Below are 20936 nucleotides of genomic sequence, written 5' to 3' on the forward strand. Positions count from 1 at the left end.
AACTCGCTGATTAATCACCTCATATGCGTGACGTCACAGTCAAGATTTGTGACGTCATACAGGCCAGCCAGCATTCTCCCACCTCCACCTCTATGAGAATATGGCTCATATACATATTGAAGAGGGCAAAGGCACGCAACGTCAGGCGGGGCGTCCTGACGCCACCGCGCCCCTCACAGCGAGGGAGCCGCGTGCGCACAGGCTCCCACCCCACCCCGCCTACGGCCAACCGGCTACGTGCGCATGCGCTGAGGGCTCACGCCCGGCTGTCTCCCGGCCTGACCGTGACGCACGTGCGGCCGCCAAGATGGTGGTGGGCGCGTTCCCCATGGCGAAGCTGCTGTACCTGGGCGTGCGGCAGCTGAGCAAGCCGCTAGCCCAAAGGATTAAGGAGGGGGCGCGCCGGAGCCAATTCTTTCGGACCTACATCTGCCTGCCACCCGCCCAGCGTAAGCCGGACCCCAGAATCTCCCCCGTTCCTCACGATGGTCTTTTCCGGACCTCGAAGCCCGCCCCCTGCCCTCCTCCTCCTTCCGACCTGAGTGGCCAATCGCGAAGCGGCGCGCTACCCGCTCTGGCCAATCAGGAGAGGCTGTCGCGCGCCGGAGAGGCGGGTCTGTTGCCATTGTCCCCCCTCCTCTCCGGACCGCCAGCTAGCCCAATCGGGGCGCCGCGTGCTCTCTGCGCCGGCCAATGGCTGGAGGCCTGCGTGCCCCGGCTCGCCCTTTCTTCCTGTCTCCCACGCCCTCGTGGTGAGTGACGGTGGGCCAATGAGGGAGTCGCAGTGCTGGGATGGACAGCGACGCTAACCAATGGAGAGGATAGAAGGGCGGGCAAGTTTGACTTTGAGCCGGAGGAATGACAGAGGCGGGGCGGGACTTGGGGGTTAGTGGGCCCTCGGGGTGGGGAGGGGAGGACTTCCCTGGGCTCAGTGTTCGCATCCCTCGAGATCCCCGACCATCCCGTTTGTCAGTTTCCCCACTCCTACTTGGTGTCCTTTAAGCTCTTTGAGGGGCAGGGGGCGTGAGGCTGGGTTCCAGAGCTACTTGTGCTCCGTAGGGGCTGTGTGGCCCTGGCGAAGTCACTGACCCTCTCTGATCCCCACTCTCCTCATTCCTAAAACGGGCCTGGGATAGCCTGTAGCCATAAGCAGTCTAGGGACAGAGCCCAGCGTGAGCCAGCCTTGTCATCCCAGGGGCCCGGGGGACAGGCGTAGCCAGCTCTCGTGTGGATGTTTAAAGTTTGCAGTTTTACCCTGTGATCTCATTCACGCCTCCCAGCAGCCCTGGGAGGGAGGGGATATTGTCACCTCCATTTTGCAGATGAGAAAACTGAGGCTGGGCGGATTCATTCAGGGTCACCCAGCTAGTGAGCATCTGATGCCAGATTTGAACTCAGGTCCCACCTCCAAGAGAGTAGCCCGGCCCAGGCTTCATTTTGGGACCCAGGAAAAGTCCAGATGAGGCTCCCACTTGGTATTGTCTTTGTGTTTGGAAAACCCCGCAGTCTGAGGGTCAGTCTGTGCAGTGTGGATTCGGGTTTCTGAGATCTCCTGCTCTCGCACTGTGTCCTAAGGTTTCTTTCGGTTTTGACCGTCTTCTTGAGGTCTGTCTGTCCATAAGCCTTTCTAACTGACTGACTGACTTTGCCCAAGCTCCCCCAAGCCTCCTAGAGCCTGACTCCGTGTTCCAGGGGTTAGCCACTCCACCTGGCTTGGGGTCATCCTCACCTTGGAGACGGATTTCTGTCTGTGTGTCCTCTCCCCGAAGCACTGATGACAGACGTTCCTCTGTAGAGCCCAGCACAGATCCCTGGGGCACACTGCTGCGGAACCTTCAAGTGGTCATGAAACCACTAATGACCAGCCCCACCACAAGGAGCCTTGTAGCCTCTACTGCAGGTGGCAGTTTTTGGAAAACCAGAACGTTTGCCTGTCTCTACTCCTGAATCTGTGGCACTTCCCATCTGCCACTGCCTTTCACAGACTCAGGCATCCCATCTTTCACTTTCTGTTCTGGGATTTTCCTGGGAAATAGTCTGTCAGCACCTCCGTGGCCAAGGACAGCCCTGTGTCCTCTGACTGGCCACTTATTTACCTAGAGTACCCTCTCCACATTGACCATTTTGTCCTGACCCTTCCAGTCCAAAGATCAGTGTCTCTGGCAGGACAAACAGAAGCACACTCAGGGCTGATCAGCTCTTCTCTTTGGGCTCACCAGCATTCTGGCTGCCCCCGGGCGATGGTCTTTCCCCCAGTGTAGATTTTTAAAACCTTCTTGCTGTCTCCAGCTCTTCTCCTAAGCTTCCTATTATTCTGATGTTCCTGGACTGTCTCTATGGTATTCTGCCGTGGTGTTCTAGTCATCCTGTTGACTGACTTTGCCTGCATTTCTGACGGGTCTTTTTAACACATTCACATACGGCTCTTTAGACTCCCCCTTCTTCTCCACTTTGGGATTGTTTCATGGACTCGCAGAGCCCAAAGAAGCTGGAAGAGGTCTCCAGGCATCTCCAGTTCCACCCAGATCGGGATGATTTTCTTCCCCTTCTACATACAGTGTGGCTTGTAGATGCCCCATGATGGGGAATCTACCTGTGGTGGCTCCAGCTGTTAGGTCTGATGTAACAAGAAGCTTCCTGAGATGCCCTCCTGGCAGGCCATGCCCACTGTGCCAGGGGAATCCCCTTCCTGGTGACACCTCTTCAAAGGCTTTCTTGTTCCTCCGTGAATTTTCTCTTTTAAGCTAACCATTCTCCACTTCCTTCAGCTAGACCGCATAGGGGATGATCTGAGGGCTTTTTATTGTCTTTCTCCAAGGGTTCTGCTCCAGAATGGGGCAATGTAGTCCAGCAGGGCCTGCTACCTCCTGGACCCTCTGAATGCCAGCTAAGATTATATATCAGCGTGGTGGGAAGCCACGTCACACCATTCACTCCTGGGGATTGACTGTCTCCAAAACGTAGTTTGGGTAGTCTTCTCCAATGGGATTTTGTAGTTGAGGAGGAGGGCAAATCCTTTCAGAGCTGTTTTCCTGACCTCTAGAAATCTGTGTCTGGTGATCCCCAACTTGCCTCAATGGGGGGGACCCTGCTACCCTCACGTTCAAAGTTAGAACAATCACTTGTCTCCCAAGATTCCTGTTCTTTCACCAAAGCAACCATTTCCTCTTTGCTGGTGACAGTTGGGTTCCGATCAGCCTGTCTGTCCCTAATTCCTCCAACTTGGGAAGGCTGAAATGAACATTTTGTTATTGTTCAGCTGTTTCAGTCATATCTGAGTCTTTGTGACCCCATTTGAAGTTTTCTTGGCAAAGATGCTGGAGTGGTTTGCCATTTCCTTTTGCAGATGAGGAAACTGAGGTAAACAGGGTCAAGTGACTTGCCTGGGATCACACAGCTAGTAAGTGTCTGAGGCTGTATTTGAACTCACATCTTTCTAACTCCATGCCTGGTGCTCTATCCACTTCGCCACCTAGCCCCCCCCCCCTTCTTTCCCAAACTCTTTATCTCTTTCCTCTTTCTGCCTGGGAGGATTATGATATATTTCTGCCTGGGTTTATCTTCAACCAGATGTTTCCTACCACATTTCACTCTCTAGTACTTCAGTGTTCTTGTGTGAATATGGCTTCTTAACATCCCTGCCAGCAGCCTCACTCCTTCCATTTCCCAGCAAGCCTCGGTGCTCCCTATCTCAACTCTCTGTGCTTTTAGACTCCCAGCACTTGCTGCTTGTGCTGTGTGTCCCGCATCTAGACCCATGAGGCCGAGTTCTGTTGCTGTCTCTGTTCTTGCCTCTCTGTGCCCTGGGAGTTCTTGGGCATCTCTTTGGACCATTCCTCTTCCTCCATTTTCTTCACTCTCTACGGCAGGGGTTCTTGACCTCTCTTATGGGCCCCTTTGGAAGTCAGGCTGCTGAGCTTATGGACCCTTTCAAAGAATAAAGGTCTTAAATGCATAAAATAGAGTACACAGGATTACAAAGGGACCCAGTGCCATTGAAAGACATTTCTCCCAGTTTCACCAGCTCACCAGCCAATCCCCTGAAGTTGTTCCCAGTTCTCCTTGACAGTTAGTGGACCCCAGGCTGAGAACCCCTGCTCTTTAGCTTTAGCATGCAGGCTCTCCAGAAGCCATCCTCCAGTCCCACCCCCTTCCTCTTTAGAGCTATCTGTCTGGTCCAGTTTACCATGGAGGAAATTGAGGTTTCTTCAGAGGGGAAGTGACTTGGCTAAGGTTACCCAGCAGACAGAGTCTTAGAACTGGGACCTTAGAGGCTATTTCGGTTTTGCAGATGGGGGAACTAGAGGAGGAAAAGAATTTGCCCATTTTCTTGGAGGTGGTCAGTGCCCTCTCTGGCCCTGGCCCTCAGCTCTGGCCTCACCCCAGCCCTCCCTCATCTCTGCAGTGTACCACTGGGTGGAAATGCGGACAAAGATGCGGATCCTGGGCTTCCGAGGAGTCACAATTAAACCCCTAAATGAGGAGGCAGCAGCAGAACTGGGGGCCGAGCTGCTCGGCGAGGCCACCATCTTCCTGGTGGGTGGCACCTGCCTGGTCCTGGAGTACCTCCGCCATTCCAGCCAAACCCGACGCAAGGAGGAAGAGCAGCGTGAGGTCTTGGAATCGTTTCAGCAAGAGCTGAACATCCTGACCTTGAATGTGGAAATCCTACAGACTCAGCAGCGAGAGGTCTCCCGGCACCTGGGGACCATTGATGAGCTGCAGACCCAGGTCAAAGCACTCAAGGAACTACTCGAAAAAAAGGAGAAATAATGCCCAGGCCTGCTTCCCGGGGATGCTGCCATCGTCTCCCCTCTGCACAGTGACCCCTGCTGGCAGCATGTTCTTTTGGGCCCCCTTGAATGGGATGGTTGGCCAGCAGCCATGGTACCTCCCTTTGGAGCAAAGCACTTCTTGGGCATTCGATGGTCCTGTGTGACATTTCCCATTCCCTCCCCCATCTCCACCCCCTTAGTCTGTGTGTTTCTTCTTATGGGGTTGGCTGTACTCTCCACTTCATGTTCTGCTGGCGTCCCCCTGGGCATAAAGAATTGGCCAGTGGGCTACTGTCCTGTAGTCATCTCCACCTTCCACCCCCTCAGCCTTCCTCACATTGGAATCTTCTTCCCCAGCTCCCCAAACCCATTCCCTTATATCAGGCATCTGCTCACCTTCTTCCCTTTCCCTAGTGCATTATATTAAGAATCCTCCACTCCACCAACATGGGATATTCCCATTGAACCTGCCCCCTCCATATCCTCGTCCCTTGGACCCATCCATGTGATGGTCCAGCTTGGCATTTCTACTCCTCTACCCCCTTTTTTGGTCCATGGAGAACTCCTGTCTTTTGGGGGTATCTCACTGGAGATCTCTTATCCCAGACTGTTCCCACCAGCCCTAGACTAGCCTTCCTTGGGTTATCTTGATTCTTGATTCTTGAAATGGGATGGTCTCATGTGTCCTTTTTTCTTGGGTTTAGTCTGTGAATCCATACCCTCCCCACTACAGGTAGTGACCCTTCCCTCTTCAGCCTCCTGTTCACCCCTCCCTAGGATTCCACCTTCCATCCCACTGCTGACACCGGGTGTGGAATGTTTCCAAATTTCCAAAATCTTCACTCCCCTGGGTTGATGTCAGCAGTAACCCATGCCCATCCTAAATCCCACATGAAAGGTTCTGACAGATCTGCCTTTCTGCACCCCTTCCCCCCTCCCAGGTAGAAGGAGCCCTCATTTTCCCAGTGGAATGTCATACAGGGCTTCTCTTCACCACCTTCCCACAGGGCGGGGGACACCCCTTCATTGTTTTCTGGCACTGGCAGTGTGGAGGGGAGAGATATCTCCTCACTGGTGGCTGCTTCCATCTTCCCCCGGGAAGAAGCTGCTAATGGTATTGGAGGAAGAGTGGCAGAGGGCAGGGCTCTCCCAGGTCTGATTATATTTTTTATGACTATGAATACTTCACAATTAAAGGAGGGGAGGGCCTTGGCCTCACAAATAACTCAATACACCTGTGGTCTGTTTCGTCTGGGGAACGTGGGTGTGGCCTCTCTTCTGAGGTTTGAGGTTTGAATGTTTACTGTTATGCAGACTGAATGGGACCTTTCAGGTGATGGATGCCATGCAAGACCCCTCCTTCAACCAGAAGGGTAAATTTAGGCACTGAGCAAGGAAGGGACTTAACTGTGGCCTCAGAGGCTGGAGAAGAGGGGGCTGAGACTTGGATGTGGAAGGGAATGAATGCTTGACAGGGAAGTTGGGCCTGGTTTCAGAGATGTGACTACTCTTCCCATGCCTTACCCCAGCAGTGGGACGATGGTCTAGACCTCAGGGAGCCCACAGTCTGCGGGAGGTGGTGGAGGGAGTGGAGGGGAAGGGCCTATGCTATGTCAGCATCCTATATCAGGGCTGATAGAGTAAGCAGGTGAGGGCCCAGGCTAGGCCAGCATCCTAGACCAGGGCTGGTGGGGGGCAGGGGTGGAGGGGAAGGGCCTAGGCTAGGCCAGCATCCTAGACCAGGGCTGGTGGAGTAAACAGGTGAGGGCCCAGGCCAGGCCAGCATCCTAGACCAGGGCTGGGGAGGGGAAAGCAGGTGAGGGCCCAGGCAGGACATTTGCCAAAGACCAAGAGCTTGCTAAACACTGGATAGCCCAAAGAGTGTTGTGTAAAAATGGGTAGATTTATTCCAAGTGAGTCCACTTTAACACGAGGAAGGGGATGAGAGAACATTCCCCCTAGCCCCCAGGAGGGCGTTCCACTTCCGTTCACTCTCCCACCCAGGGGAATGGCTCCAAAACCCAGGCCTACCCAAATTAAAAAAAAAAATTTCAAAAAAAGTTACAGTGTTTTATAGAATCATAGAATCTTAATTCCTTATAGAAAAGGGGTAGGGGAATATTTTGAGGGGGAGGGAAGAAGGGAGTTCCCTGCAGTGGGGAGAGGTCCTGGTTCCCTATACCCCCTGGAAGAACCACACCCCCAGAGGGGGACAGCTAGGATTACAGCATTTAAGACTGCCAAGACCCCACCCTTATCAAAAACAAATAAAATCCCCCCCTTTCCTTCCCAAACAAATATATATATATTTTTTTCTTAAAAAAATTGAAGGCTTCTAAGGATTAAAGTGAGCATTGGGCCCTCAGAGAGGCTCCAGGAAGGGGAGCCGCGATCTCCCCTTTCCCTTTTCCTTCTTCGAGCTGAGTGATGTGTTCCAAGCAGAGGAAGGAGCCCCAAGGGGGGGGGAAAGGAGGAATGGGCCAAGAACAGATGGGGGAGGTGGAGCCCCCTGCCTCAAATCTGTATGCCAGCAGGGAATGGCAGGGCTGGGCCTCCACCTCCTTGGGGTCTCCCAAGGGGGCTGAAGGTATGGAGGAGGCTTCTCCAGCTCCTCCCGAAGCTCAAGGCAGGAGGGAGTGGGAGAGGGCTCGCTTCCCAGGTGCCTCTGGTCACGGAGAGCCCCGCTTCCGGAGCTCCTGGACAAAAGCTGGAGGAGAGACGGAGAAAAGAGTTTATGAGAGGGGAATCCTGAGGCCACCTCGAATGGATGATGGACAGAGCCCAGCCACAGAGCATCTTAGGCTGGAGAGAGGTGGCTTGGCCCGTCATAGCCCTCAGTTTTACTGGGGCTGGACCTCTGACTCCAGTGCTGAGTCCTGGGGACCCCAACCTCTCCCCTCAGCATCCCCACTCACCTTCTATTATCTCCTCTTTCACTTTCCGAAGTTCCTTCCGTACCTCTTCCAGCAATTCCTGTGAGGCAGGAAAAGGGGGCGTCAGAACGTTCCCCAAGCCACTCACCCCAACCGTCATTGGCTGAACTTTCTCCTGGGGGAGGAGTTTGCCATACCCTCCAAAGCCCCCACCCTAGAGGCTGTCCCCAAAATGGGCAGAGTTGGAGTGAGCACTAGATTCAGGAGGCTCCCTCCCTCCCTCATTCATTCACTCCTATAGAGTTAACAGAGACGGTCAGACGCAGGCATCGCGGAGCACACCTCTCCTGGGCCCTTCCCCCCTACCTGTTTTATCCTGTCTAAGTCAGACTCCTCATGGGTACTGGGAGTCGAGGTAGGGGCCTCACAGCTCAATGCTGATGTGGAAGACTTCGTCCTGGAAGAGTTCAAAGGTACAGAAAAGGGGTTTGGGAGGATGGGATGACCCACATTATCCCCTTCCGAAAGAGCATTACTTCAACCAAATTAGCATGATCCATTAAAACTGTCTTGTTTTGTGGCGGAGAATGAAGTATTATTCATAGAAATAGAGTCCATACATCAGAGCAGGAAGGGGCCTGGCAATCCAGCTGCTATTTCCACAAAGAGCATTTTTAGACTTCATTTCACTTGTACTTCTCACAGTAACCCTGGGGTATCTGCAGGGAGACTGAGACTCTGATTCAGGGGGAAGACCGCTAACCCCTCTGGTCAGACGATGTCGATTTCCACTGTTGCTCAGCTCCTATCTGTATCACCTAGAGCAGGTCACTTAACTTCCCTCAGACTCAGTGTCCTCACTTGTAAGATAAGGGGGTCGGACTTCCTGGCCAATATGAGAGGCAGAATTTGAATCCAGATCTCTCCTGACATGGGGTCCACCCACTGGCCCTTACAGAAACCAGAGAAACCTCTCTGCTCTCCCCTGTACCTCATTGTGAGCCAAGTGCAGAGAGTGACTGGCAACCGTGTGTGGTGTCCAACAGTGAGTCGGTCAGTCCAGCGTAGAGACTGAACCTGGTGTCTTGGGCCTCCCATCATGGGACTGCCTAGCGGTCATGCCCCACTTATCTGGGGTGAAGTTAGGGTGGGAGTCATGACTGACTTGGTAAGGCTCTTAGGAATCCTCTACTCCATGCCTCCATTTTACAGATAAGAAAACTGAGACCGAGAAAGGGCCAGGGATTAAGTCACTCCTTCTAGGAGGGACCCTAGAACTTAGATGGGCAGAACCTTAGAGATGATCACATCCAATTCCCTCATGTCCCTGAAACCTGAGTGGGGCAAGGGTTATTCCAAGGTCATCCAGGCGCCATGGGCAAAGACAGGCTTCAAAGTGAGTCCCTACGAGTGCCAGCCCAGGGTACCCCTTCCCTGCCCCCCAGGTGGTTTGCACTCACCTAGGTAGAGTTGTGCTATTCTTCTCCCATGGTCTCCGAACAGGCTCTGGAGGGTGAGGGGAAATGAAGGGGGACACAAGGGTTGGGGGCTGGGAGGTGCCTTAGAAGAAGGGAGGGCCTTCCCCGCTCCCCCAAAGGCAGCCAACTCAGAACAGCCTGAGGATTCCTCCCCCCAGGCGAACTCACCATTCTGTGTGGGAATTCTTGTTTCAGCTTCTTCCTGCTGGGGAAGGGGGAAAGGGGACTCAGTTCTTTCTCACTGGTGCCAACGCACCCCACCTCCCGAAGGTGCTGGGGAAGGGAGAAAGATGCCACCTGCCTTCCTCTCTCCCTTGTGGCAGCTAGGGGACAGTTGGAAGTCGAGCCTTGGGGAGACTTGGGGAGATAGGGAAGAAGAAGGCCCCTGCTCCCCACTCACATTGGCAGGTTCATCCTTGGCTGGGGGTTTCTCCCCAATCAACGTCGCTTTCCTCCTGTGGCCAGAAGTGGGTTGGGGGGGTGAGTGTGGGGCCCCCTCCTGAGGCATCCTAGCCCACCCCCCACCTGCATGCAGGTATGATTTCCTGGCACTTTCCCCATCCAGATTCCCCCTCTCCTTCCTCTTCTCCATTGCACTTCTGACCTCTGACTTGTTCCTCTCACTGTGTGGTCCTGAGTAATTTTCTTCCCTTTTCTGGGTCTCAGTCCCCCCCACTAGACAAAAAAGGGACTGGAACCAGTGGTCTCTAAGGCTCCTTGGAAGGGCTGATCTCTTCTGGTTTGGCCCCTTCCAGCTTTATGTTCTGGCAGCTGAGGTTTGCTTACATGCAGAGCTAGGAACCAGGCGTCACGTTTGCCCATTCTTTGCCCCCTTACCACCCACAATAACCCATCACCTAGTACATTCCAGAAATATTAGACAGCAACAGTAGCCTCACGTTCTGCCACCATGGTCCTGTGACCCCATGGCTGAGGGCTCGGGGTGGGTAAATGGGGCCTCGGCCCTGGGCTCACCTCCGGGCCAGCATGGCGCTCATTTCTTCCATCAGCCCTCCCCCGGTGCCCCGAGTGCTCTCAGCTTTAGGGGCGGGAGGGGGCCCGGAGGACTCATCCTGCAAGGGGGGAAAGGTCAGAGGGCACGTTGGGAGAGCCCTCAGCTTCTCTTTGCTCCTCACACTCCCCCCACTCCCCAAGACTGTGCAGTGGAGAGCAGACAGAACCAGGGCTGCTCTTGCCAGAGTGACACACGATGGCATGTGACTGTGTGACAGGGATTCTCACAGCCCACTGTGACAGCCCAGGTTTCACAGGGACATGGTGTCTGCTACCCCAGAGGCACCCACACAAGCTCACCTTGCCGACCTTCCTGAGCTTGGCTCCTGCGAGGGCCGCAGCCAGGCCTGGGGCACCCCCGCCTCCCCCACTGGGGCCTTGGGCAGACGGCAGTGGGGGTGCTGGGGGTGGGCCTCCCGCCCCGCCTAGGGCTGGAGGCCCTGCTCCTGAGGGGGGCAGCCCAGGGGGTGGGGGTGGGCCAGGGGGAGGAGGGGGTCCTGGAGGGGGTGGGGGCCCCCCAGCTGGCGCAGCAGCTGGGGCTCCTGAAACACAGAAAGAAAAGGGTGTTCGGGGGGTGAGAGAGGGAGCAGAGACTCAGGAGGCAGAAGGGGAACCTCTGAAACTGAGAACTTGGGACCCAGAATGTCAGAGTAGCTGGCACCAGCTCAACGTCATTTCACAGAAGGGGAAGTTGAGACCCAGGCAGGCAAAGGGACAGAACTGGGAAGGCAGTGAGAAAAAAGCAGTCAAGGCAGAGCTTGAAGGAGACTGGGGAGATGACGCAGCAGGGGCTCAGAGGACAGAGGCACCAGCCAGTGGTGGGCAGTCTGAGCTGGGGTCTCAGTATCCCTCCCCAGGGGCCCTTACCTGCGTTGGAAACCCGGCGTTCTCTTTCCACCTGCTCCTGGTGTTCTAGCTGTTGCCTGCAGGAAAACAGCGAGAGGATTAGGGGAGGAAGGAGTTGGAAGGGAGCCTCCACCTCATCCCTGTGCCCCTGAATTCGAGCATGGCCTCTTGAAGGTCAAAGAAGGGGTGTGGGATGGCAGGGAGCCCCACTGAGTCTTCTCCTTACTCGGTCCTGAAGCCAATTACTTCCTCCAATTAAATCAGGGGGATTAAATGGGAAGGGGGCCTGCGGATCCTGATTCCATCCCGCCAACCAGGGCCCAGAAGGGATAGGACTTAGAGGGAGGGGGAAAGACAAAGGCTATAGGGAGGAGGTAAGGTGAAAGGGGAAGGAAAATATGGTGGGGGTATTATTTACCTCCTCTGTTGTTCCACCTCTTCTGGTGAGGGTCCATTTTGGACAGACCAGGATGCAGGGGGAGGGGGTGGTGGCCCACCTGGGAGAGGGGGCATCAACCTGAATCTTTAGATCATCTCCACAAATGGCCCCTCCTTCTAGAAAACCCTCCCTAGCCTTGTGGACTCCAGACAGCAGTGTGGCCCTTTCCTTCTGGGGGAACTTGTTCAACCACATCTCTCTCTGGAAACCCAAAGGCTTTCTGGGCCCTTAACCCACCTCTCTTCCAAGTCTTCATAGGGCCCCACATCCCTCCATCTCCGACACCAGACTAATTGATGGTTTATTGCCCATGTCCCTAATAACTCTAAATCCTTTGAGCATAGGTCCAAATGCCACCCTATGCCAGGCAGGGAGAAATCAGAGAACAAAACAGGTGCAGAGATAGGGGAACACGCTATAGGGTGTTACACGGTCCAGAGGAAGCAACATGGTGCTGCATGTGATGAAGGAGCAAGCAGGCTGTCCTAATCGTGCTTCTGAAACCTCCCACGAGCTCCTGTTCATTCTGCACCTCTAAGGGCCCACCTACAGAGGGATTCCATAGCCCAGTGTCCTCTCTGACCACAGGCCACCCATCCTCCACCCCCAGGCCCATCTGATGACTGGCCCTCCCTTCCCCCTTCCTCTCTAGATAAGGCTCCTTCTAGATCTTGCAGGGCCCAGCAAACTTCCAAACCTGTCATTAACATTCTAGAACGGTACAGCTGCAGAATTCCAAGGCCCTCCTCTTACCTCCTTCTAAGGCCTCCAGGGCATCAGCCATCCCTGCTGCAAACAGAGCGGCATCTTCTTTGCTGCCAAAGTTGAGGCCCCAGACCTGGCGGGCATCCCGCCATTGGTGGAAATTGGGCGTGGCCCGGTTGTACTTGACACCCCGGACAATGGCACAGTTAATAACAACCTGGTGGGGAAGGGACTCAGTTAAAGGGAGACCTAGCTGCTGCCCAAGGGGAGCCCAAATTCTTTTCCAAGGCCCAGCTCCCCAGTGGAAGTCAGGGTATGGGAGGCCAGGGCCTGAGGAGCTCCCCTACTAGCCTGGCTGCTCCCCAAAGGGAGCCCAAATGCTTGTCCAAGGCCCAGCTCCCCAGTGGAAGTCGGGGTACGGGAGGCCAGGGCCTGAGGAGCTCCCCTACTAGCCTGGCTGCTCCCCAAAGGGAGCCCAAATTATTGTCCAAGGCCCAGCTCCCCAGTGGAAGTCGGGGTATGGGGAGGTCAGGGCCCAAGAAAGTCACCTGTTGGTCCGGTTGCATCTTTCGGCCCACAACGCGGAAGGCATTGGTGCTGGGGTTGTGGTAGATTTGGACTCTGCTTACGGCCTGGGGCCCTGTCCCCGCCGGTAACCACTTTTTGTTGATGTCATCGTAAACCATCACCGTGGCCCAGCTAGAGCAGAGCAGGTTCTCACTGAGAGGAGGAGGGCAGAGACTCAGTGGCCTGCAGGGGGTGAATCACTTCACAGAAACCCCAGTCCTCCCTCCAAACTGATGCCCACACAGAAGCCCTGGGCCCAGGGAGGCCAAGCACTCCTGAGCCTGATGCCACAGCAGGGAAATGAGGGCTGGAAAAGAGATCTCTGAGCACTCCTGAACGTCCTCCTGTCACACAGGAGGCAAGTCCAGAGAGCTGATGGACAGAGAGAATCCCGATGGGGTGTGCGGTCTTGAGTAATCACTGAATTTCTTTGGGGTTTGTTCCTTGTCATTGAGTCATTGGGTCAATGAGTTGTGTCTGACTCTTCCTGACCCCATTTGGGGTTCTCTTGGCAAAGATACTGGAGTAGGCTTCATTTTCTCCAAATTGTACAACATGGGGGGTTGGGATAGTCCCCGAGATCCCTTCTAGTCTGGACATTCTATGATTTGTAAGACATCCTCTGCCCCATGCTCCAAATGGACCCCAAAGGAGGACATTCAGGCACATGGACTTAGAGAGAAGACTTTGTTCCCAGCCCCAGAGTCATCATGGCAAAGGACCCTCACTCTAGCTGGCATATCACAAAAAGAAACTACGATTCCCAGAATTCCATGGAACCCTCCTTTGCCACAGGGCATCCTGGGAGCTATCTTCTCTTGCCTTAAAAGAGACTGAGGTTTCTAATAGTACCCCTCACCCCCACCATCTGCCCCATCCGCCATGATATGGGGAAGTAGGGAGGCAAGAAGAGTTCTGGAGGGAGAGTGATACTGATCTGGAGTGTGGGGGTGGGGAAGAACTATGAGATTCACCTTTTTGTGTGGTACAGAAAGGGAAGACAGAAGTGGGGCATAAGCTGGAATAGTATTCAGAGTCATAAGGGACCTCAGAGAGGGAAAGGGAGCCCCAGGAAGATGAAATAGCTAATAGATGAAATACCAGGGTCTGCCCCTTCTGCCATGAGAAGGCCACTCTTTCCACTAAGCATATAGCCACAGAGAGACTGGGCTCACATAAAGCTGCCCTCAGCCCCTTCTTCAGCTCTACAAGCCCCAAGGAGGAGAGAGAGGACATCTCCAAAAGGGGTCAAGCCCACCCAGGGCCCTGGGTCAGATGGGGGACACCCAGAGGCTGCAAACATATCAAAAGGAGTAGGGCCCCAGATTTGCACTTGAATGCCAAGTACTCCCCAGACAGGTGAGGCCTGAGGGGAAGGAGATCCATCCCTGCCAGAAAGCATCCTGCTTCCAGTCAGGAGCCTTGGTGTGGCCCAAGGGGTTTGCCCCCACCCCCATCGCCAACTAGTGCCAGCTGAGGGTAGGGCCTGGCAGGCTGCCCACACCTGGAGCCCACGCCCACTGCCTGCTGGGGTAAAGGCAGGTCCTAGCACAACACAGACACCACTCTGCTCTCTGCCCTTCGCCCCTTTTTCCTCAATGGGAGGAGGAGTACACACACTGGAGCCCCACCCTGTTCCAGCTTCAGCTTCAGGACTCCTGGTGTGTTTTAAGGTCCTTCCCAGCTGACATGTTCAGTTCTGAGTTCCCTCCCATCTCTGACACTGTGTTCTAAGCTCTCTTTCAATCCTGACATATGTTCTAAAGTCCCTCTCAACCTTGACATTCCATATTCTAAGGTTTCTTCATCTCTGACATTGTGTTCTAAGCTCCCTTTCAGTCCTCACATGTGTTCTAAGCTCCCTTCTAATCCTGATGTATGTTCTAAAGTTCCTCTCAACCCTGACTTTCTATGTTCTAAGGTCTCTCCCATCTCTGATGGTGTGTTCTAAGCTCCCTTCCAGTTCTGACATGTGTTCTAAGCTCCCTTCTAATCCTGACATTTTATGTTCTAAGCTCTCAATTCTGACATATGTTCTAAAGCTCCTCTCAACCCTGACTTTCTATGTTCTAAGCTCCCTTTCAATCCTCACATTATGTGTTCTAAAGTCTCTCTCAACCCTGACATTCCATGTTCTAAGGTGCCTTCTAACCCCGACGTTCTACATGCTAAGGTCTCTCCGAGCTCTGACATTCTTTGGTTTGATAATGATGACAGCATACATTTCTTGGGCATTTTAAGGTTTCCAAAGCACTTGCTTCACAACATCTCAGGTAAGGCAGGTAGCCTCTGTCTCAGCCCCATTTTACAGGGGAGGAAACTGAGATCCCCACAGCTGTAGCACCTCTCAAAGCAGCCATGGTGGTAGATCAGATCAGCAGATGGACAGTACCTCAGGGATCCAGTCTACTCCCTTCCTTTATGAGGGGTGCACTGAGGCCCAGAGATGAGACACTTGGCCAGTCATACTATAAAGTCGGGGCAGAAATTGGGTACTTGAACTGACTCCAAGATAATTCTCTTTCCATTGGCTCCAACACATTAAAAAATCCCTCCAATCCATCCTTCCTTCTCTTCCCACTGCTAGTCCCCTTGTCCCCATGACCCCCCAGACTAATGCAAGACGGTCCTGGTAGGTCTCCTTGCTTTCCCTCTCTCCCCTTGAATCCCTCGTCACAACAAAGACTCCATCTTTTCTTAAGCATCGATTGGGTCTTCTCATTCCTGTGCTTTGGTTTGTGGAGTTAAGTCCAATCTCCAGTGACTAGCATTGGAAGCTCTCCACCCTCTGGCACTCCCTTATGTTCCCAGTTCCAGCTCATATTACTTCCCTCTGTGCACTCCACAGAGTGCCATATTGATCTACCCTGTCTGAGGAACACACCCTATGCTCTCCTAGAGTTGCCTACTCAGTCTGCTCCATGCCAGGAATGCCTCCCCTCAACCTTTCAATCCCAACTCAGATGGCATTTCCTTCAGTTTTCCTCATCCCCCTGGTTGGTAATGATCTTTCCCTTCAGGTCTCACATAGCCTGCCTCTCTCTCTGTCTCTCTGTCTCTGTCTCTGTCTCTCTCTCTCTGTCTCTCTCTCTCTCTCTCTCTCTGTCTGTCTCTCTGTCTCTCTCTCTCTCTCTCTCTGTCTCTCCTTCTTTTCCAATATGTTTACCATGTAATATTGTATGGTGTAGTTATCTATTACCCCAATAGACTATAAGCTCCCCCAGGGCAGGGAGGGGTGGGGGATTATCTAAACTTTGTGTGTCTTCCACAGCCAGGCACAGGGGTATTACACATGTAGCATATTTAATAAATGTTTGTAGAATGAAAGAGTGGGTATTAAGAGACCTATGTTCTACTATGTTCTAATTCTAGATTTCCAGGACTCACTGTGAGTCTCTCTGGACCTCAGTTTCTCCATCTGTACAAGGGGGTTAGGTTTAGAATCCAGTTTAGAAAACTTAATCCCCTTCATTTTGCAGATGATAATAGCAAGACCCAAAGAGATGAGATGACTTGTCCAGGGTCACACAGGTAATAAATGGCAGATTTGAACCCAGGTCCTTTAGGATTTGAGGATACTGAGACAAGCTCAGCCACCAATTTTTCAATTGTAAAAGGACAGAGTTGCACCAAATGAATTCAATGGTCCTGGCTCTTAAATCTAGATCTTCTCTCCTTCTCCTTCTCTCTCCACCCACTCCTCCTCTGTCTCACTTTTCTCCTCCCTCCCTTCTCTTTCTCCCCCTCTCCCCGCTTCTCTCTCTCTCTCTCCTCTTCCCTCCCTCTCTCCCCTCTTTCTCTCCCTCCCCTTCCTCCATACACACAGAGTAGCCCAATGGACAGATTACTGGCTTTGGAGTCAGAAGACCTGGCTGGGTTCTGATGACTACAATGTGACCCTAGAGTAAGGTCATTTAAGCCCTCTGGGCCTCAGTAAAAACTAAGGGGTTAGACTAGCGGGCCTTTGAGATTTCTTCCAGCTCTAAGTCTGTGATCCATCTCCTAATGCTCTGTCTTCTCATTCTGAGATCCTTCCCATTTAGAGGTAGACTGCCCAAGCAGAAGGTGGTTGATTACCTGGGCAGGTTATGTTGGAGACAGAATTCCTACATGAGGAACAAGTTTGAACTAGATGGGCCCTACAGCCTGTCCGGTTCTGAGATGCTAAGCATTAGAATCCACCGTTCAGTGACTGGAAGGCTCATAGACTTAGAAGCTTGAAGAGCAGGAAATTCCCCAATGCCTGAAAGCCCCTCTGCCCCCATGAGTGCGCTGAAAGCTCCGGTCTCCATGACTTTGATGAAGGCAGCTGGTAGGCACTCAGACTTTAGTGGACTGAGAAACAAACCTTGTGACTTTCCATCCCATTACCCTCCCCCTCAAATATCCCCCAGGAAGTTGGAGGCTGTAAGCCACGCCCAGTTTCTTGAGGTAACAGCAGCTACAATTTCCCCAGGGCTCTGTTTTCCTAGGTGCTTTCCTTACCAGGACCCCAATGAATCTGGTAGTCTGAGGATTGATTACCCTTGTTTTACAGATGAGGAAACTGAGACCCAGAGAGGTTAAACCACTTGCCCAAGGTCACAGGGCTATGGTAGCTGGGATTCCAGCCCAGGTCTGTCAAAAGCAAATTCCAAAGTGTTCTTTCCACTTATCTCTGCCCTTCTACTGAGGTTAGAAGAAGACCCTAGGTAGGTAGGGAGTACCTGGATACATCTCTGTGTATCATAGCATCGAAGGTTTCAAAGCTGTAAGGAACTTTTGGAGGTCATTTGAGCCAATCCCCTCTTTACACATGTGAGGAACCAAGAAACATAGAAGGTCAATGATTTGCTTAAGTGGCAGATGTCATAGGCTGTCTCTATGTCCTGGGCTCCTTGACACCAAGCAGCTTCTCTCTAATCGTTATTAGCATGGTTTCCAGCTTCACTTCTGCTCCTGTTTCCCTATGTGGCTTTGGACAAATTCCTTACAATCCCTGGGCCTCAGTCTGCACATCTGCAAAATGGTGTTGGGAATAGATCGGCATTCTGTTATTCTCTAAGGCTTCTGAGCAATACCTTCATTTTCAGGCCATGGATTTCCCCCATGGAGGGGGAAGTCGCGCTAGGCAAGCAGGGTAGAAGGGGGAGGGCAGCCTTAGCCTTTTACGGTCTCCAGGACCTGGGGGGGGGCGGGAGGGAGCGGGGAGGCGGGGACTCGGACATCCGCCTTCTCTTCAACCCTCCCCACCTCCCTTGTACCGGGGACCGGAAAAGGGGGGAGGAGGAGGGACCTGGGGCAGGAGGTAGGGCGGGGAATGAAAAGGGGAGGGGTCCCGAGCTCCTCCCCGGACTCCAAGGAGGGAAGGAAGGCTGAATGGAGACTTATAAGGAGCCAGGACCGAATTCTAAAAGGGGGAGGGATGGAAGGGGAAATGTTTCTGTCTTACTGGGCAGGAAGGGGGAGCTGCCCAGCTCGGTTCTCCCGGATCCTGGCCTGTTAGAGGCACTACTCTTCTCTCCCACAGCCTCCCAGGGGGCATTCTGAATCCCCTTACATACTGTTGCCCCCAGGGTCTTAACCCCCAACTTTCCCTCAGCATCTCTTCCCCCTCCCCCCTCCCCCTGGGGGGAGTTGGGGCAAGGGATGGAGAAGTGATTAGAACTTTAGAATGATTCGAATTTGAGCCTGTGAACCACAGAACATAAGACAATTAGAACAAACGGGAAATCAGGTTGATAGAACATGACTGCTAGAACGCTTAGAACATTCAAGGAAGCCTTTCCTACCACTGATCCCCCTATATCCCCACACCTCAGCTGACACCCCCCTTTTCAACCCCCTTACCCCGGAAAGTGGTGAAACTGAAGGAAATTGGTATCATAGTCAAACTGTCCCACTACCCCATACATACTTCCGGCCACAGCTGGGGGGGGATGGGAAGGAGGAAATTCCCTACCATCCCTCCCCTGTCTCCAGATTAACCCCACAGCCTCAGGAAATTAATAGGGGTTTAATAAATTAAATTGCAGCAGACCTGGTTTGGGACTGTGGCCTGGCAGGGGTTAAAGCCACTTGGAGCTAAATTCTAGGGTTTGAACCCCAATGCTGGCAGAGGGTGGGGGGTGGGGGGGATGTCCAGAAATCCCTAGGTTCGGAGGGCCCCAGGGGATCGGACCCGCTCCTCAACATCTCTCTCACTAGCTCAGGTGTCTGTCTTTTTGGGACTCCAGAAGGGTGGTCCTCTCATAAACAAGAGTTGTAAGTCCAGAGGTCTCTTTTACGAGAGGCCTGTCACTTTATTTTCCCTCTCACACATAATACACCTATAAAACCCCCTCACACCTAGATCCCGCGCAGGTGAGCAGCCCCCCTCCCCTCAACGAGGATCATGGGCTAAGAATCCCTCCCTCTTACACAGGTGAGTCTCAGGAGACAAAAGCTGCCCCTGCCCCTGCCCCTCCTCCATCCCTCCAGCTGTTGGTTTCCTTCCCAGGGGGAAGTGGAGGACCGGTCAAGGGTGGGGACTCTGGGAAAAAGCTGGCTACCCCTCTGGATAACCTCCCCAACGCCCTCTCCTCTCAAGATATAGCGGAAGGGGGATGTAAACAAGAGACCTTCTCCCTCCGGGAAATTCAGGTGTGTATAGAGGTAGAGAGACGGAGGTGGAAACAGGTAATGCTCACCCCAGCTCTAAGGGTGTATCTAAGCCTTCGCTAAACAGTAGGGACAGCTAAGAAGTAAGAGCTTCACCAGTCCTGATGTCAAGGACTCAAGGATCGCACCCCAGAAAAGTTGGGGCTCAGCGACCCTGGGGGCAGGGCAGAGACTTTCCAGTGCATGAACAGGGACTCATCCGCAAAACTGAGGACATTAAAGCGTGATAGGGTTTGGTCTCCAAAGGCCAAAGGAGGTAGCTGGACCTCATCTTTCCCTTCCCCCAGGGCATCTCACTCTCCTCACAGGCTTATAAGTAAAGGGGAGGTTTGGAATTCCCACAATTTTTTTTTGAGGGGGGATGCGGGGGGAACAGGGTGGCTAGAGACTGGACGGGGTCAAGAATGGGAAGGGGAAGCAAGAGAGCACCATTCACCGCCCAAGTTGGGGGTGGGGACACAAGGTGTCAGCTTCCCTTTGAAGGGTCCCAAGACAAAACTTGATCCCCTTCAAAAAGTCAAGCCAAACCAAACCAAACCAAAAACCACTGTGTGATTAACGGATCTCGGAACTCCTGGAAACAGGACAGTGGAAGAAACAATCGGAAGCTCACAGAAGAAAGACTACTGGAAAGGGAAGGGGCAACGGTCCGACCATCATCCTTCCTTTTCACAAGGGAGTCCCTGGACACCACACCCCTCTCCCCTCCCCCGCCCAATCTGGAGAACTACAGGGTTCAGGGGGAGTCCTTTCAAAAGTTGCGGAGGGTTAGTTAAGGGGGGGATCCCAAAAATACTTCCCGTAGCGAAGGGGAAAGGAGGTCTGCCCCTCGCCACCCCTTCCCTTCTTTCCCAGAGACCTGGGTTCCCACAACCCTCTTTCTCCCTCCCCGTAACCCGCCAGAGGGCTGAGGAGGCGGCCTCCCTGGATCCCAGCTGGGTCCCCAGGCCCAAGGCACCCTCCCCACCAAAGTCTCCCGGCTTCCAGACCCCGCCCTAGTGTCTCTCACCTCATGGCGGGGCGCTCGAGGGACCGGCTGGGCCGCACTGGGCTCCCGGGCTCCGGGGTACACCCGGAGGCTCCGGGGAAGGGGCAGGGGAGGGGGGCCCAGAGCTCTGGTCAGATCTGGGGCCGGACCCGCCCCGTGGAGGGCTGCAGCTTCCTCCTCTAGGGGGAGGAGGAGGGGGCATAGGAGGGGGCGGGGATTCGGTTGGGGTCCCGCCCCCTTCTTAGTTGGGGGTGCTCGGGCCCTCCCCCCGCCCCCGCCCCCCGGTTTGGGCTCCCCTTCGCGGTCAGATGCGCCTACCCCGCCAGCGCAGTCGCCGGCGCAGCTCCCCGCTGTTAGGACGTTACGCTTTTCCTCCTGTGGTTACATTTCGTTCCAAGATTCCAACCTGCTTCTCTAAACACCCCCCTATCCCCCCCCCGCCCCGCTCCGCTCCGCACACTCGGGGCGCCCACAATGCCTCGCGCCTTAAAGGTTCCGGGCGTCCAGTAACCCGGCCGGCTGCCCCTTGCCCTTCTCCTTGGTGGCCCCCCTTCCCGACCGGTTACTCTCCCTTACGCACACTTTTTCGTGGGAAAGGGTCACTGGGGGCTA

The 20936-nt window shown here is 53.9% G+C and overlaps 2 protein-coding genes across 3 annotated transcripts; one reads left to right on the top strand and one right to left on the bottom strand.

The window, feature by feature from the left end:
• Positions 1-223: 223 nt before the first annotated feature.
• Positions 224-6005, top strand: OPA3 (outer mitochondrial membrane lipid metabolism regulator OPA3). Its single transcript, XM_020979792.2, has 2 exons — positions 224-449; positions 4406-6005. The coding sequence occupies exons 1-2, from the start codon at positions 308-310 to the stop codon at positions 4771-4773; spliced, it is 510 nt and encodes a 169-aa protein (XP_020835451.2). The 5' UTR covers positions 224-307; the 3' UTR covers positions 4774-6005.
• A 652-nt stretch (positions 6006-6657) lies between these two features.
• VASP (vasodilator stimulated phosphoprotein) lies at positions 6658-20567 on the bottom strand. 2 transcript variants are annotated; one of them, XM_020979785.2, is made up of 13 exons: positions 20346-20567; positions 12679-12850; positions 12179-12347; positions 11405-11483; positions 11008-11063; positions 10441-10682; positions 10102-10199; positions 9527-9581; positions 9295-9328; positions 9109-9154; positions 8015-8105; positions 7691-7748; positions 6658-7482 (listed from the first exon to the last, which is right to left on the bottom strand). In XM_020979785.2, exons 1-13 carry the CDS (start codon positions 20348-20350, stop codon positions 7445-7447), a joined length of 1143 nt encoding a protein of 380 aa, XP_020835444.1. In that variant the 5' UTR covers positions 20351-20567; the 3' UTR covers positions 6658-7444. The 2 variants fall into 2 exon arrangements, with proteins under 2 accessions (XP_020835444.1, XP_020835443.1); XM_020979784.2 differs by having other exon boundaries at positions 9295-9331; positions 20346-20564.
• Between the last annotated feature and the right edge of the window lie 369 nt (positions 20568-20936).

The sequence above is a fragment of the Phascolarctos cinereus genome, unplaced genomic scaffold (genome assembly GCF_003287225.1).
Source record: "Phascolarctos cinereus isolate Bilbo 61053 unplaced genomic scaffold, phaCin_HiC Scaffold_726;HRSCAF=1367, whole genome shotgun sequence".
NCBI classification, from domain to species: Eukaryota; Metazoa; Chordata; class Mammalia; order Diprotodontia; family Phascolarctidae; genus Phascolarctos; species Phascolarctos cinereus.

What these genes read in the sequence shown, in the direction of transcription:
- OPA3 (XM_020979792.2), top strand. Translation starts at nt 308, where the DNA reads ATGGTGGTGGGCGCGTTCCCCATGGCGAAGCTGCTGTACCTGGGCGTG. An exon ending in CTGCCTGCCACCCGCCCAGC is followed by an intron (nt 450 to 4,405) that starts GTAAGCCGGACC and finishes TCATCTCTGCAG; the next exon opens with TGTACCACTGGGTGGAAATG.
- VASP (XM_020979784.2), bottom strand. An exon ending in GAGGTGGAACAACAGAGGAG is followed by an intron (nt 11,064 to 11,404) that starts GTAAATAATACC and finishes GTTTTCCTGCAG; the next exon opens with GCAACAGCTAGAACACCAGG. An exon ending in AAGAATTCCCACACAGAATG is followed by an intron (nt 9,155 to 9,294) that starts GTGAGTTCGCCT and finishes CTCACCCTCCAG; the next exon opens with AGCCTGTTCGGAGACCATGG.